Raw genomic sequence first — 16,999 nt, 5'->3', positions numbered from 1 at the left:
TTTTCTATATCACTATTTTGTTTCTGCAATTTGTCCATTTTCCTTCTGCAGTTTAAAAAGCCCTCACCCTTGATCATGATATACAAAACAAAACAAAAAGGTAACCTTGTGCATAACGACAACTGGCGTTAATGTCGCAGCCACAGATGGCCAGTTCCGTGTGGAAAGGTGATCTGTTCGAGAGGTTCCTGCGTTATCGCCGCAGAACCAGGTCAAACCATCGCCACGTAGGGTTGGGTGCGCATCATCAAACCGTTAATGCCACCTTCTCCGGCGTTTTGCGCGTCACAACGCTTGCGATCTATTCCACTCTGATGATATGCATCAAATTCTTTTTATAGAGTGGACCACATGAGTAGCGAAATAAAAAACCCCTGATTTGTTTTACAGCTGCTCGTGCGTTATGGAGCTGACTGTTGTTAAGTTTGTCGCATCTTGAGCCGAGCCTCTGAATTTCTCTTTCACAGTATTTGGGGGGGGTGCACCGTTCCTGGAGGTACTGCAATACCAGGTCGATGCGTGGAGTGGACGGAGCAAGCCCCTATTCCATCTCCCTGTTCCAAAAATCAATTTAATATATGGTCCCCGGATAGGGGACGTATCAGTATTAAACTGATAAGAACAGATTTTTTTTTTTTTTGTACACTTTTATTGTCTTCAGACTTTACATTACACATGTTTAAAAGAAGAAAACACTTTACATTTCACTCATACTTACATAAAATTGATGACTGTCTTGGCTTTAAATAAATAATACAATAAATATGATAAAAGGAGGGCTCAATTATTTTTTTTTTTCCTACTGTGCAGACACAGTATGATCCTTGCTAAGTGAAACTCATCCCACACTCTCAAGCAGCATGCTCCAGACACTGCCGTCGCCCAGCGACGCCCCGCATTTTTCTCTTCTTTCCTCCTCCTCTCCCATCACGTCAGGCCGCCGCGCCGAGACCTTCACCGTGAAGCTCCGGTTCCCTCCTCCGGGTGAGGCACAGACGACTCTTCTTTGTGGCTGTGTCGTGGCCTGCCGCGTGCACCTTAATAAAGGCTGCAGCCATCTGAGCACAGCCACGGGGGGGGTCTGTCTGTACCTCCTTACAGCAAGTTTCTGGAGGTCCAAATGGCGTTTTGATGGCGGCAACGGTGAGCCAGTACCTCTCGAACTCCTCCTTTGTAAACCTCATCACGATCATCACTCGTGACTCACATATGGACACGTCTTACAAACAGCAGTGATCAATGGTTTACAATGAATGGCAAATGTGGGTTTTTTTTGAAGGTTTCGAATGTTGTCCGATGTTGGTGGGTTTTGGGTCACGTGGTCCCCGCCGAGCCAGTGGGACGCAGCGACAACCCTAACGCCTTTTAAACCACGGATAAAATCTTACATGCCCAAGAAAATAAAATTGTACTCTTTTTTTTGGGGGGGGGATAATCGCTTGTCGGTAAGACGTTGTGTCAACAAGCAGAATAGCTGTTTGCTCAACATTTTCAGCGAAAGACATCAACGGCCCTGCCTCGCCGAACTACTTCCTGTTTCCTGTTTTGTCACTGAGAGTAGGACTCTGGCGCCACCGTTGCGGAGGAGGCGGAATACACCTCTTGGGTTCCCAACCTTCCACCTCCTGCCATGCCATTTCCACACATCTCGAGAGGAACAATCCCGAATCTAAATCTAACTGTGATGTGAGGACTTCAATAGCAGATTCTACATCATTTGGACGACACTTAGAAAATGGTGTTCTTGTCAGAGTAAACAAACTACGTCAGGACATCTTGTAAGTGTAAAAAAGGGCGCTGCCGAGTGAGGTGTCAGTGGAACGCAGCGAGGATTCCAAAGTGCACAATTGCTCGCGGTTGTCGTGGTGACCCATCGCTGTGTGACCTACGGTCAACGGAAAGTGAGTGATCGGAGTGGTTGAAAATAGTATTCCAGGGGATTTGTGTGATCTTCCGGTCACGATTCCAGGAGTTATGACAAGGATTCGAGTTATGTCGTAAACCCCAGAAACTTTGTCACTTTTGCTCAATTCCATCCATCCATTTTCTTCACCGCTTATCCTCACAAGGGCCCATCCCAGCTGTCAATGGGTAGGAGGCAGGATACACCCTGAACTGGTTCCCAGCCAATCCAGGGCACATTGAGACAAACAGCCACACTCACAATAACACCAGGGTTAATTTAGAGTGTCCAATTAATATTGGATGTTTTTGGGATGTGGGAGGAAACTGGAGTGCCTGGAGGAAACCCATGGAGGCACGGGGAGAACATGCAAACTCCACACAGGAAAGTCCACTTTTACCATGGACCCATACATATAAAACCCTTGTGTTACTGGGCAGCTTTTGTCTTCTTCTTGGGCTATCCTGCCAGAAGACACACGTCTTGCGTGCGGTAGATACATATATAAGACACGGACATCTGTATTTCACATTCCTTTGCAATAAATCCATTTGCTGTGAAATTTTTCCAATCATTGGTCATCCCTTCCTCGATCAGCAAACACACGTAGGGTCCAAACTTGCAAGTCCCGACAGTACTCATGTGTGAGCTGCATTAAAAGCCCATTGCTAGTAACGACACATGACAGTTGAAAAAAAAGGTGCCATACTTGTAACGAAATGTCATTTGGTTAGACCACTTGTTTCAGAAAATGTACAAGAAGGCCCCGTTGTGCCCCATTCGCATTACCTGTTGATGTGAAGTGACATTATAAGAAATCTTGCCCGCGACTGGTCACTTGAATGACATTGACAATTTACTGTCGTCCATGTTGACAATGCTACTCTATGGTCTTAATTTCATTTTGTCTTCATAAACTTGGCTTGGCCACGCGTTATCTAAAGTGATATCTCAGTTTTCATACGTAAAGGCTAAATGAATGTTGCTCTGACGTCAGTAATCAATATGTGGGGTTTTCTTTTGTTTGTTTTTATTTCTGTTTTTTTGCTGCAGGGGTCATTAAAGAGCAAATACAAACGATACAAAGAGAAATGAACTTTTGGCTGACACAATGACAAACAATGTCTCAATTGGTTCATGAGGCTTCACTTTGCCCATCACTACTTACGGATTCTGCATCCACCCGCGGTGGTGATGTATGGTGACGGAGATAGAGAACAACAGAGAGCAAATGCTGTTCTATTGCATGGCAGAAATGACTCATGTATTCATTCTTTGTGACATTTTCTTACAAAGTATTCACCTTTCACATGGTAGCAACACAGTTATCCATCCATCCATCCATCCATCCATCCATCCATATTTCACATTAATCTATGTTACTGTCTGTTCTTTTGGTAGCTAGATGAGTGAATGTTATCGTATGTTAGCATATGTTAGCTCGTTGGTGACAATGTTCGAATGTTAGCATGTGTCATTTCAACACTAGCCTTGAAACTTTCCAGCATTTGGAAAAGGTTTGATTTGTTCTCATTAGATAATTTCTGAAAACTATATGATCTCAAAAAAATGATTGTGACTTCAAAAGTTTGATCAAATACAAGTAAAAATATTGAATTCAATAAAATTATTAAGATTACTAAATATCCAACAACCCCATAAAACATAAAAAAATAATTAACCGAATAACTAACTTAAAAACCAATTCAAACTAAAATAAAAATAAAATAAGTAACTTCACTTTAAAAATTAGAAAACAGAAAGTGAATAGTCCCCAAAAAGTACAATAACCCAACCCGTGGACTAGGGAAAGAAACGGAGTGAAGTTGACGTCAGCGACAGGTGATGGGTGACGCCACGTGTGCGGGCGTGACGGCGCGGCGGTAGGCCAAGCCGGCGGTTCCAAACCTGGACCTCACCTTGGTCAGCTGGCCGAGGTGGAAGAGCACTGTCAGCTTCCGGCTCATCCTGTGCACAGCCAGCCCGGCGGCCAGGCTCTGCGCCAGCAGCAAGCTCAGGAACAGCCAGTGTATGGCGCGCTCCAAGGGCAGCACCAGCGCGGCCTCGTCCGTCACCATGAACAGCAAAACGGGAACCTGGAACAGGAACGTCACCACGCAGAAGCACGACAACGCCGAAACCTGGAAAGCACCAATGTCTCTGTCATTGGACGTCACAGGACAGTTCAAAGATAGACTTTTCAATTCCAAGATGTCATCATAACAACTATTATTATTATTATTATTAGTAGTAGTAGTAGTAGTAGTAGTATATAAATCCCCTAAATAAAGTTGAATTTAGTACGGAAGGTCAAGTCAATAATTGCTTGCATACTATAGAAAGTAAGCACTATACTATGTCAACTATACAGTGTAAAGCACAGTACAGTAAGTATTTCAAGTACAATACAGTAAGTGCATTCAGTAGTTCAAGTTTATAAACTACAATAAATACAAATACAACTGAACATAAGATACACAAAGTGCTCTGTGCACAGTAACATACAGCATCAGAAGTACACAACATTGATGAAGTGAAGTGATTACGTTCTCCTGGAGGTTTCCAAAGTATCCGAGGTAGAGTCGTAGAAGTTCAACGAGCGTGATGAGTACAATTCCGGTGATCAGTAGCCCTTGGTAGTATCCCGGAAGGTACGCAAACTGAAAAGGAAATGCACATGCTTTTTTTCCCATCTTTCAGTCCAGACAGCCTTCACAATTGGGCCACGGACAACAAAAGTAGCCCATCCTTGAGCCGTCACCTTATTGTGGTGGAGGGGTTTGTGTGTCCAGATGATCCTAGGAGCTAAGTTGTCTGGGGGATCCTGCCCCTGGTAGGGTGACCCATGGCAAAAATATCGTAGGTGAGGGAGCAGACAAAGTATGACTCCAAAACCCCTATGATGAGTACAAAAATTGGATCTTGGTTCCCCTTGCCTGGAAGCGGGTCACCGGGTCCCCCCTCTGGAGCTAGGCCTGGAAGTGGGGCTTGAAGGCGAGCACCTGGTGGCCGGGCCTGCACCCATAGGGCTTGCCCGGGCAAAGCCCAAAAGGGTAACATGGGTCCCCCTTCCCATGGGCTCACCACCTGTGAGAGGGACCATGGGGGTCGGGTGCAATGTGAGCTGGGCGGTGGCCAAAGATGGGGACCTTGGCAATCCGATCTCCGGCTACAGAAACTAGCTCTAGGGACATGGAATGTCCTCTCATTGGCAGGGAAGGAACCCAGGTTGGTGCGTGAGGTCGAGAAGTTCCGACTAGATTAAGTCGGACTCGCCTCTATCCACCGCTTGGGGTCTGGCACCACTCCTCTTGAGAGGGCTTGGACTCTGTTCCACTCAGGAGTTGCACACGGTGTGAGAGGCCGAGCAGGTGTGGTTATACTTACTGCCCCCGGCTTGGGGCCTGTATTTTGGGGTTTAATAAAATACGCATTGGACTCAGTGGAGAACAATACATATTTAAAAAAACCATCTGTCACAGAGAGGTTTACCGAAGTTTAATGTGTGGCCGCAACACGCTTCCGCGTCCACAACCCATTTCCCAGTTCAGAACAGATCCAGCAATGAAGTATTTGTATGCGTCCAGACGTTTGTACGCTTTCAAACTTTTGCGTGTAAATCTCTACGACTTACTCACCAGACACATGCGTAGACCCAGTTATCAAAGACAAGCAGAAGCGGGTTAACAGTCCCATTTTTTATTGCCGAAAACATTGACTTCGGCATTAAATATGGGTCCTCTATGCCATGTATCTCTCATTTTTCCACGCACCTTCATTTATTATCACCTTCCAAATGTTTAACGGTATCGGACAAAACTCTGCGCGTTGTGCTATAAGACAAATTTTCGTTTCGTCTCAACGGACTTAGCATTGAACAATGCTTTGTTTGACCAGTGTAACGGTCTGAGTGCTCCCGGTGCTGAAAAGTCTCCTTGTGATTAATGCACATGCGCGTATATTTTGCAAACTTAACCCAGTCAGAAACATCCCCATCCATGCTTCCCCTGTTAGTAATGCAAGCGCATTAATCACAAGGAGACTTTTCAGCACGGGGGAGCACTCAGACCGTCATGCTGACAATATTGCCACGTGATGTCAGTGACGTAGGTGGACGACCTCTAAAGGAGGATCACACTCGTCAGCCTCCCTGGTAAGGTCTATTCAGGGGTACTGGAGAGGAGGATCCGCTGGGAAGTTGAAGTCGTATTCAGGAGGAGCAATGTGGTTTTTGTCCTTGGCATGGAACAGTGGAACAGCTCTACACCCTTGGTAGGATCCTCGAGAGTGCATGGGAGTTTGCCCAACCAGTCTACATGTGTTTTGTGGACTTAGAGAAGGCGTTTGACCGTCTCCCTCGGAGAGTCCTGTGTGGGGTTCTTCGGGAGTATGGGGTACCGAACCCCCTGATACGAGCTGGTCGGTCCCTGTATCACTGGTGTCAGAGTTTGGTCCGCATTGCCGGCAATAAGTCAGACTTGCTTCCGGTGAGAGTTGGACTCCGCCAAGGCTGCCCTTTGTCACCGATTTTGTTCATAACATTGATGGACAGAATCTCTAGGCGCAGCCGAGGCGTAGAGTGTGACCAGTTTGGTGGCCTCAGCATCGCGTCGCTCCTCTTTGCAGATGATGTTGTTCTGCTGGCTTCATCAAGCCGTGATCTCCAGCTCTCATTGGAGCAGTTTGCAGCCGAGTGTTCAGTAGCTGGGATGAGAATCAGCACCTCCAAATCTGAGACCATGGTCCTCAGTCGGAAAAGGGTGTCGTGCCCTCTCCAGTTGAAGTATCTTGGGGTCTTGTTCACGAGTGACAGAAGTATGGAGCTCAGTGTCGAGCTGCTGCTCCTCCGCATTGAGAGGAGCCAGATGAGGTGGCTGGGGACTCTGATTCGGATACCTACCGGATGCCTCCCAGGTGAGGTGTTCCGGGCATGTCCCACCGGAAAGAGACCCCGCGGACTATGTCTCTCAGCTGGCCTGGGAACGCCTCGGGATTCCTCCGGAGGAGCTTGAAAAAGTGGCTGGGGAAAGGGAAGTCTGGGTATACCTGCTGATGCTACTTCCCCCGCGACCCGACCCAGTAAATATGTAAAAAATTGATAGATGGATGGATGGATGGACAATAAAAGTGGGCCAAATCAAATCTCATCACATTTTAGCTTTAGTGGACCTAAATTGGCGACTCTGACATTTCAGAGGAATACTGGTTGAAATGAGGTTTGTGTTCCAATATGGACGTATAGGGGACGGCCCATTCTTTTCTTTTTTTGGGGGTGGGGTGGGGTCCTGTTCGACTGTTAAATCAAGAAAAATGGAGAATCTGCATCTCTTTTACGCTGGACAGTTTTACTGTGTCAAAGTGGAGTTCCTGAGCTTCCTCTATGTTTTCTTCGTATTTTAATTAGGGTTTTATTGAGGATCAGAGTCGATCAGTTGAACAAAACACAATTTCTAGAGGGGTGAGAGAGAAAAAAAGACAAAGCGCTAACTGTCAACAGAGTGAGAAAGGTAAATCATTCCATAACTACACCTAAGAAATATTAAATATGGATGTTACTTGAGAGCGTAGCGCTACACCACGTACAGGGAGAACAGGACAAGATAGGACAGGACAAGGACAGGAAAAGAATCATACAAGACAAGGATCGTGAAGCCCGCTACAAAACAGGAATGTGGTAGGACTGACAGTGAATTTTAGAAGTCTATAAGATGAGAAGATAAGTGGATAGTGTAGTGTAAGTGTAAGTGTAACGTGTATAAGCACTTTGTGTATACATGAGTTATGTGTTCCAATAAGTGACTAGTACCACACCCAATGAAAGAATCCCAGAGGTGTGTGCCTGCGAACACATGCAAGGGAATTCACACCACTGTGCATGCAAAAAGACAGACAGAAATCTCCTATAATCGCTCTGACTGTTACGGGTACGGGAAGGGAAAGATCAAGCAATTGATGACAGAACCGGGACCAGGGATCCATCTGAGTGCAACCATGTGGACAGGACACATCCTAAGTCAAGGGAACCAAGGTGGTCTGCCGGCCCCTCTGAGGTGCCCCGACAAGAGGCCACCGGGTGGTGGCCGTGGGGACCAAATGACATCCCTCCAACCAAGCCCATGGCCCTCACCCACAGGAGAACAGGAAGCCCCCCAAAACCCATTACATTCGACTTTGGTTCTTCGTGGCCCAACTGTACATGGCTTTTCATCCAAATACTGCAACACAGTCGTAGTGTAGATCCTAGTTACAGTGGTCGAGTAACCTTGACTTCCAACATGCAGATGGAGGAAAGCCACCAGCAGGGGAAATAAAATACGTTGAAGTAGATTAACATCTGCAGAGGAAGGTCGCACGCCACCTCGTTGGCCACTGACAACAACAACAACAACAACAACAACAATTTCTTTGATTTGGAAATTCACATGGTAAAAATGTTTTTTTTCTTGTAAACTTGGTATTCTATTCAAAGAAATTTTTCCTGAAAAATATTGAAGTTTATTCTCAGAACTTTTTGCTTTTTTTTCTTGGAAAGAAAAAGCATTCTTTTTTAATTTTCAAAAATCCATTTACTCTTGGAGTCTTATGAGTTTTCAAAAGAAATTTAGATTTTTCAAAACTATAAGTTTTTAATCTTGAACAACTAGACTATTTTGAAAGCTAAAATTTTATTTTTGAAATGTTTTTTGTCAGAATGCCTCTATTCTACTACTAATGATACTGAAATATTACTGTAAAAATATATCTAAAAATCCTTATATTTACATAGTTGACTATTAATAGTACAATTAAAAAAATCTCAAAATATATATTCCACATTAAAATGAATTAAATCTCCAAAACTTTACGTATTTATGCATTCTCAATTTATTACATTTGATATATTTTCAATGTATTATTTATCTTTTTATTGAGAAAAAAAATATTTTGCAACATTACACTTTTAAAAAATTGAACTCTTTTCATCCTTAAAAATATGACTCGTTTAAAAAAATTTGACATCTGAGAGAATACTACATACATTAAAAATATGCTAGAAAAATAGAACTCTTAGAAAAAGACTGAAAATAAAGAAAATTCTAAAATGAGATTTTTCATCTGACTAGAAAGAGGACTTTGCCAATCGAGCACCAACCTGAATGTGGACGTGAAAGGTCACGGCGCTCTCTGTGGACGTGCTCACTCAACACCGAAGTTCCCACGTAGGCCAGGCCCGCGCCGACATTGTCGCTGACGGGCGAGTAGAAGATGGGCATCGTGAGCGGGAGGGAGCCGGGGACTCGCACAAGTGGACGCTTCAGAACCAAACAAAACACATGCGCCCACCCTGCTCATCAGATTAGCGAAGAGGAGGCGGGCCATTTGCGGATTAGTCCAAACTGTCTCACGAGTTGTCACAAAGAAACAGTAACGATGAGCTCGCAAATCTCCGTCGCTGCCCAATGAAAAGAAGCAACGTGGACAAGATAGAAGACAAAATGCAACAAAACCAACCAACGCCGATCATGCGTGGCTTTCCAAATCAGCAACTAATGAGCCAATATGGCATCAAATTGAAATGTCCAAAATAAAAAAAAAAAAGAAAGAAAATACAAGTGAGCAAGTGGGTCCAGAGAAAAAAATTCAAAATCCTCACACAGGCCAGGTTGGGACTAGAACCCTGGTCCTCAGAAGTGTGAGGCCAACACTCTACAGCTGTACCACCATGCCACCTCTTTATTTACTTAACTTTTAACAGATTTTTATTATTATCACAACGAGAGTGACTCATGTAGTTGTACATGCGCCCGACTTTGATGCAGGCGGTGTGGGACCGATTCCTGCTCAGTGACAGTACTGATATGTGCCCTAGTGACTGGTGTGACCGGTGACCAGTTCTAAGTGCGGTCCCCCTTTTTGCCCGAAGTTAGACTGGAGAGGCTGTGCCACTCCAGTGACCCTTGTGAGGATAAGCAGCTTGGAAAATGGATGGGCATTCATGACTTTAGTCAACGATTTATCTACTCATTTGAGTATTTATTTATCTCTGTATATTTTCTTGTATTTGATCTCTCATGGTCCTCCAGTTTTCATCAGTTTTCTTAGTCTTCGGGTCTTTTTAAAGTTTAACTCAAGAGTTATCTTCTGGTTCGGTCCTACATCCTGTAGAGTCTATCCTACATCCTATAATTTGAGGAGCTTTGTACAAGGTGGCGAGTTCGCCCATGCAAATGCATTTCAAAACGCATTTATCCTACTGATGTGTCTACTTTTCTTTCAAAATAAGCAACTAAAAAAAAATTATAATTTTTGCTAGTGTGTAACTTTTCCTGAAATCAAACTCTTTCTCTCCAAAATATTTTCTTTCCAAACAACTCAACTCAAAATTCCATCTTTTATCTGAAAATATTTACTGATTTATTTATCCATTATACATAATTTTTTCTTCTTTCAAATGAAATGAATTATTTGAAATTCCACATCTTGCATATTCATGTATCGACTTAAAAAAAAAAAAACTTTGGGGATTCCTCTTGGCTCCTGAATGTATGTGTGATTCAAAATCAGGAATTTTCTTGCCTTTCTTTTTCTATTTTTATTGAGGCAGACAGGTGATGAACGGCTGCACAATGCATCCGGCCCAGCGAGCCGTCAGAACGGAGCCGGGATTTTGTTTTTCTGGAACACCTTGAGGCTCCGTTCGTCATCAATGGCATGCGCGGGATGCAAGTGGCAGGGTCGGGCCGTTAGGGGGCGTCACAGCTCGTCCCGGCGGCTGTGCAGGGGAAAGTTCTGGAACTCGTCAGGCACCTCTTCGCCCTTCTGGGAGCGCTTGTAGAAGCCCAAGGAGTCCAACAGGGCGCCTATCTCCGACGCCTTCATTTCCTTCACCCTCACCGTCTGCAACACAAACAGCAATGAGACGGATGTTTACGTGCAAATAAAAACAGCAAACTCGAGACTTTATTGGGATTGAGCGTAAAAAAAAATATTTTGGAGAAAACAGACCAAAAAAAGGATTACAATTTTTTTTTCGGGGGGGGGGGGGCAGTATTAAGAATGCTAAGGTTCAAGAATTATTTTTTTTTTAAATGTATTGTTGACAAAAAAGAAAGTCACTTGTTTTTTTTTTATTTTTGAGAGAAAAAGGTGTGTATTTTCAAAGGAAAAAAATATGACTTTGAAGAAAAAAACATTTTCTGATTTTAAAAAAGTGGACACTGCACATTTTAAAGAAAGGAGTTGTACAGTTGGTGGTGTAGTGACTGACAACTTTTTTTGTGCAATATTACTATATGTTTTAAAAAAAATACTAAAGAAGAAGAACTTTTTCTCGAAAAATGTAGCCTATTTGGGAATTATTCTTATTATTAGTTTTCTGGAAAAACCTATTTTAAAAATGCTACTAAAATGTCCTAAATTATGCTATTATGAAATATCTCATATTTATTCTATGATAAAATTCTGACTTTATCAAAAATAAAATCAATTTTAATTGTCATAGTATTCGGATTTGTTGAGTACCAACCAGTGGTTGCAAATGTTAAATTAACCAAAGTGTAGATGTCAAAGGTCACCTTTACGACCTCATCCTTGTCATTATAAAAAACCAGTCGGGGGTCCACCTCCTCCGAGGAATCATACTCCAGGTTGTGACTGGGCGAGGAAACTATGGGTCAAGGATGTCAAACACAAAAAAGTACATTTTTTTAAAATAGCGAAATGGTTTTTGGAAACATCCAAGATTTGTCGCCAATGGAGGGAACAATACATTATTTTGAAAACTGTAAACATTTTTGATCACATTTTTTTATAGACAATGCTAAACAAAGCTAAGTCATGTGTTTTGTGATTATCAAAGATTAATTGGAGACTTTGCTCATCCTAAAATGTTTTTTGTAAATATCAGGGGTGAAATTGTCCTCAAATGTTTCTGTAAACAAACAACTTGACATCTCTCACCAAGCTAACATACATTTTGTGAACATTGAAGAGTTCGCATTAAATGAAGGTAACATTCTGTACTTGTTTTCATCAACAGAGCAAAAAAAAATCAAAAACAATTTGATCTCTTTCACCAATCACGCAAAGAAGACATTTTTGAAAACTGACACCAGAGGCAACCCAGTTGTTTTTGTAAACAAACCATGCTCGAAATCTTGACATCTATGAGTTTGTAAACAAAGACAATTGAGTCTTTTACTAAGCTAAGGTACATTTTTGAAAACATTGAAAATGTATTTTTCAAGGAAAATATACTCCTGACACCAGAGTTAATCAATATTTGTAAAAATCAAAGACTATTTGTAGTCTTTCACCAAGGTAACGTACATATATTTTAGTCATGAATTAAAATTTGAAATCTAAAAAGTCTTGGACAAAGCTCAGGCAGACGCTCTCCTAAACATCAAAGACGATGGCGTCTCCAGATTTAGATTCGGAATACCTGATGAGCCCCAGAAGGAAGATTCCATTTTTCAAGCAAAGTAGCATGTTACTGTCGTAATCTCGCAAGAAGACATTTGCAGGGAGAGGAGGACATGTGATGCTATCTGATGTGACACGACGCAAAGGATACTACAATGCCCAGCGCTCCAACAGAAAGTGATGCAGCTCAGGCATTTTCTTGATGCCTCATCCAACCACGCTGGGAGCCTAAAAATGAACAAAAACAAAACAACAAATTGTCATCATTTCTGACAGGATGGAGAATTTGGGGGGAGGGGGGTGGGAATAATCCCCCGCTATTTGCAGAATCTTATGCTAATGTGCCTTTTTTTTTTCTTGACGGAATCCCCATCTTATATACATTATTATAAATAATGCGACAAATTTTGCATGTGAATTTTTCAGATCCTTTTCATGAATTCATTTTGTCAATAATAATTTACAATTACAATGCCAGTTGAATCAATTACCACTACAATTACAATTTAATCAATTATAAACAATGTTTAAGATTTAGAAACTATTTCATTAAAATAAAGTACTTGAAATATTGCACATGTATTTTTTGGTGTTAATGTATTTTGTATTATCTTATTAAATCATTGCTCTCGTTCTTGGAAATAAAACATGCATCACTCATACTACTTGTGTGAATGTGTATAAATATACATTTTTAAAATATGATAATAAAAATAAATGGGCGACATGGTGTATCAGCTAGTAAAGTGTTGGCCTCATAGTTCTGAGGTCACGGGTTCAATTCCTGACCTGCCTGTCTGGAGTTTGCATGTTCTCCCTGTGCCTGTGTGGGCTTTCTCCGGGCACTCCGGTTTCCTCCCACGTCCCAAAAACATGCAACATTAATCGGACATTCTAAATTGCCCGTCGGTGTGATTGTGAGTGCGGCTGTTTGTCTCCATGTGCCCTGCGATTGGCTGGCAATCAGTTCAGGGTGTACCCTGCCTCCTGCCCGTTGACAGCTGGGATAGGCTCCAGCGCTCGCCGTGACCCTTGTGAGGATAAGCGGCAAAGAAAATGGATGGATGGGTGAAAATAAATATAAATGTTGTAAATTCTAAGTCCTGAAATTAAAAATACATGACATTACTTTATTAATAAAATAAAACATTTTAAATTCACAATTTTCATTTTATTTTATTTTATTTTTTTCCTGAAGCACTCACCAGAAGTTTTCCCCTGGCGATGGCAACATGGCGGTCCGGAGCGTCGTCATCGTGTCTTCCTGCCACTGCAACGGCGGCAAAGCTGAGCGCCAACAAAGCCGACCACATCGTGACTTCTCCGAGCTTTCCCGAATCCGTCTATCTTGCGCCGAACGCTTCCACCTGGACCTCTCTCACACGGAATAGCCCACGTCGCTCTCATGGAGGGGAGGTTGGATTTCTTCTAATCAAGAAAGTACAAACTAGGAGATTTGGACCATATGGAGAACATTCTCGTCAGTGAACGCACACGACTTCTTTAGTCGGCTTGGCTTCGTTGACCTTGAATGGCTTTAGTTGGTTATTGTTTTAGAAGTCACTCATCAGGCCCCAGTTGGTGGTGTCTTCCACATATGATGACGCCACCGGTGTCATCTGGGTTCTTATCTGCTTTTCCCACTTTGGAAAGCGACGTGGATTTGGAAAATATAAAGCAAAAGCAGCCTTTAAAGATCTTAAAAGTACATTTCTTTTGTAAACATCAATGACAACTTAATCTTCTGTAAAAATCCTGCTGCTTATTTATTTTTACAATCATTTTTGTTTGTTTGTTGGAGCCCCATGTCTGGACAGAGAACAACTTTGCCTTCAAAGAATATTTCACAGACTTTTATTTCCTAAATATCAAAGACTATTCAGTCATCAACTAACATGTTTTTGGAAAGATCAAGGACAACGTAGTTGTCAATGAATCGAGGGTTGACTTTTTGCGAACAAAGAAATTGCAATCGTTTGGATTTTTTGGTTAACAAAATAATTTAGTCTTTTGTGACTCAGAAGTACAGTGAAGAAAATAAGTATTTCAACACCCTGCTATATTGCAAGTTGTCCCACTTAAAAATCAGGGAGGGCTCTAAAATTTTCATCGTAGGTGCATGTCCACTGTGAGGGAGATAATCTAAAAAGAAAAATCCAGAAATCACAATGTATGATTTTATTAACGATTTATTTGTGTGATACAGCTGCGAATACGTATTTGAACACCTGTCTATCAGCTACAATTCTGACCCTCAAAGGCTTGTTAGTTAGGGGTTATATTAAAAGTTCTGGCTAAGAATGTCTTGGAGGTGAAAAGAGTATCAGATCAAGTGATAAGATGAAACTTGATATTGAGGGTATTATGTATAATGTGATTAGCAGCTATACCCCACAGGTAGGATGTGACCTCAAGTTGAAAGAAAAATTCTGGAAGGAACTAGATGAAGTAGTCGTGAGCATCCCAGACATAGAGAGAGTTGTGATTGCTGCAGATTTCAATGGACATGTTGGCAGAGGAAACAGGGGCGATGAAGAAGTGATGTGTAAGTACGGCATTCAGCAAAGGAACTTTGAGGGACAGATGTTGGTGAACACTTATTTCCAGAAGAGACAGGAACATAGAGTGACCTACAAGAGCGGAGGTAGAAGCACGCAGGTGGATTATATTTTGTGCAGACATTGTAATCTGAAAAAGGTTACCGACTGTAAGGTAGCGGTGGTGGAGAGTGTAGCGGCCCACCACCATCCTATGCTGCCGTGTAGGATGACTCTGGTAGCGGGTAAGACAAAGGTGGAGAAGAGAATCAGGTGGTGAGAGTTGAGAAGGGAAGAATGTTGTGTGGCCTTTCGGAAAGAGGTGAGACAGGCTCTAGATGGTCAGGAAGAGTTCCCAGAAGACTGGACTACTACTGCCAAAGTATTCAGAGAGGCAGGCAGGAGAGCGGTGAGCAGACGGCTCTCTGAGCATCGGAGACCAGCGAGGGAGCTGGCTCAGGGGTGTGTGAAACTGCCGCTGCACCTTTTGGATCCGGACTGGCGCCGGCTCCACTGAACGAGAATTCGAGCAGGGTCATTACCTCCTGAGGCTGGTGGGTAACCAGCTGGTGGGTAACCATCTGGAGGGCTCCTTCAAGTTCGCCTAGACGTCGACCTTGGAGCTGGAGAGCGTGGCGCACCGGATCTGAGTCGGCTTGGTCCATGTTAAAGCCAGATCGTTCTGTCAAAGCCAGAACTCGGGGGTGAACCCAAATGCATGACTCACGAGGTTTAGGACCAGTTTAGGAGGCATCTTTATTCAGTCCAAGGTCAAAGCACAGGCAGGCAGTCTACGGAGGCAGCAGTAGCAGAATCGGCAGGTGTGAGAGACAGCTCAGAAACGAGGTGGATTTCGGTACACGGGGGAGCAAGACCATGGACAAGGAACTGCGGGAACGTGCTTTAAGTACAATGAGTTGGCAAAGGCCAGACTGCTTCCGTGGCCATACTGTATACCTGTGAGCCGTAATTACTGGGACGAAGCACTGGTGTGCGCATCAGCTGATCGAGGCAGGTGTGCACCGCTAAGCTAGAACGAATGGTCTGTAATGTTAAGCACTGGCGAGGTCAGGGATGGGGTCACGGACGTTTCTTCTGGGTCTGGCTGTGAAAGCTGGCACATATCCAGATTTTGCTTGGATTTCAAAAATGTTCTTCATTTTCATTTTTTTTCAATTCATGTCCAAAACATGTGTAATAATAATATTACTTCACAATGGAGGGTTTATTGTACATATGAATTTTGGGGAGAGTCTTCCTAGGTAGAAAACTTCTCTCTTTAACAACCTTGCTTCCTTGGTACCACTATTTCCCAGGTAACAACCTTCATTACTTCCTGAGTAACAACCCCCCATTTCCAGCATTGTTTACCCTACTTCCTATGTAAAAAGGTCTCTTTAGTGTTATTTCTAGGGTAACTATTTATTTGCTTCTTGGGTGAGATGCTTCCTTATGCCACCATCTGGATGACTTTCTAGGTAACAATCGTGCTTCTCACAGGCATTTGATTTGACTGAATGAAAAAAGACTGAAAAATAGCCGGTGGCCTGGGGGCTGCAAGCATGATCAAAGGATGATTACTGTCGGAATAATTGTCAATATAATTATCATACATCTGGTTCCAATAAAGAAATGCTTAACGTGGCAGGCGCCTAGCACGAGATAGCAAGAACAAAAACATCTAATCATCAGAACTGTTAGAACCAGGAGCACCTTCTGCCAGCTAAAGAAATGATAACCAGACAATGCAAATTTAACGTGCAAGTTTTATAAATTGTATTATGAATTAAATATATCTAGTACATCTATATATAAATGCTATTCTGTTTTGAAAATGTAGACGATATGATCCTTCATTATTCAGGTGCATACCTTTGTCCTGAAAATTACAAATTCAAATATGAATTCAACTAAGTAAACAACTAGAAGTGAAACTAAATTGAATTCAGATTTGCGTCATGGCATGCAAGCGCGCTTTCATAGCATCCATATCGTATCCATTCAAAAAACATTTTGATTCTTGCTTTTGTAAGCCACAATTTTAAGTGCTTTGCTTCCTGTCCAGATTCCCTCATCCCTGTCTGTGTGTGTCCCTCCACAAAGCCAGAGGCCAAGACCCGTCCAGCCAAATCTATCCAAGTGGAAACCCATAGAG

The 16,999-nt window shown here is 42.7% G+C and overlaps 2 protein-coding genes and 1 pseudogene across 2 annotated transcripts; all 3 read right to left on the bottom strand.

Annotated features, from left to right (window-relative positions):
- Window positions 1–474: 474 nt before the first annotated feature.
- On the bottom strand, window positions 475–690 carry LOC133500082 (U2 spliceosomal RNA; annotated as a pseudogene).
- Window positions 691–3,735: 3,045 nt separating this feature from the next.
- Window positions 3,736–9,156, bottom strand: zgc:112294 (transmembrane protein 17A). Its single transcript, XM_061816053.1, has 4 exons — window positions 9,048–9,156; window positions 8,166–8,272; window positions 4,450–4,563; window positions 3,736–4,044 (listed from the first exon to the last, which is right to left on the bottom strand). Exons 1-4 carry the CDS (start codon window positions 9,154–9,156, stop codon window positions 3,736–3,738), a joined length of 639 nt encoding a protein of 212 aa, XP_061672037.1.
- Window positions 9,157–10,326: 1,170 nt separating this feature from the next.
- selenoe (selenoprotein e) lies at window positions 10,327–13,899 on the bottom strand. Its single transcript, XM_061817687.1, has 4 exons — window positions 13,513–13,899; window positions 12,459–12,535; window positions 11,458–11,536; window positions 10,327–10,780 (listed from the first exon to the last, which is right to left on the bottom strand). The coding sequence occupies exons 1-4, from the start codon at window positions 13,618–13,620 to the stop codon at window positions 10,637–10,639; spliced, it is 408 nt and encodes a 135-aa protein (XP_061673671.1). The 5' UTR covers window positions 13,621–13,899; the 3' UTR covers window positions 10,327–10,636.
- Window positions 13,900–16,999: the final 3,100 nt, after the last annotated feature.

Source organism: Syngnathoides biaculeatus, chromosome 4 (genome assembly GCF_019802595.1).
Source record: "Syngnathoides biaculeatus isolate LvHL_M chromosome 4, ASM1980259v1, whole genome shotgun sequence".
Lineage (NCBI taxonomy): Eukaryota > Metazoa > Chordata > Actinopteri > Syngnathiformes > Syngnathidae > Syngnathoides > Syngnathoides biaculeatus.
The sequence above is the reverse complement of the archived record's forward strand: the minus strand, read 5'-3'. Positions and strand labels throughout refer to the sequence as shown.

Bases quoted from the DNA above. Each gene is read 5' to 3' on its own strand.
- zgc:112294 (XM_061816053.1), bottom strand. From the start codon at position 9,156: ATGCCCATCTTCTACTCGCCCGTCAGCGACAATGTCGGCGCGGGCCTG. The intron at 4,564-8,165 runs GTTACTCGACCA...TTTCCTTTTCAG, and splicing joins TCTGCATGTTGGAAGTCAAG to TTTGCGTACCTTCCGGGATA. The intron at 4,045-4,449 runs GTAATCACTTCA...GGTGCTTTCCAG, and splicing joins TTGGAAACCTCCAGGAGAAC to GTTTCGGCGTTGTCGTGCTT.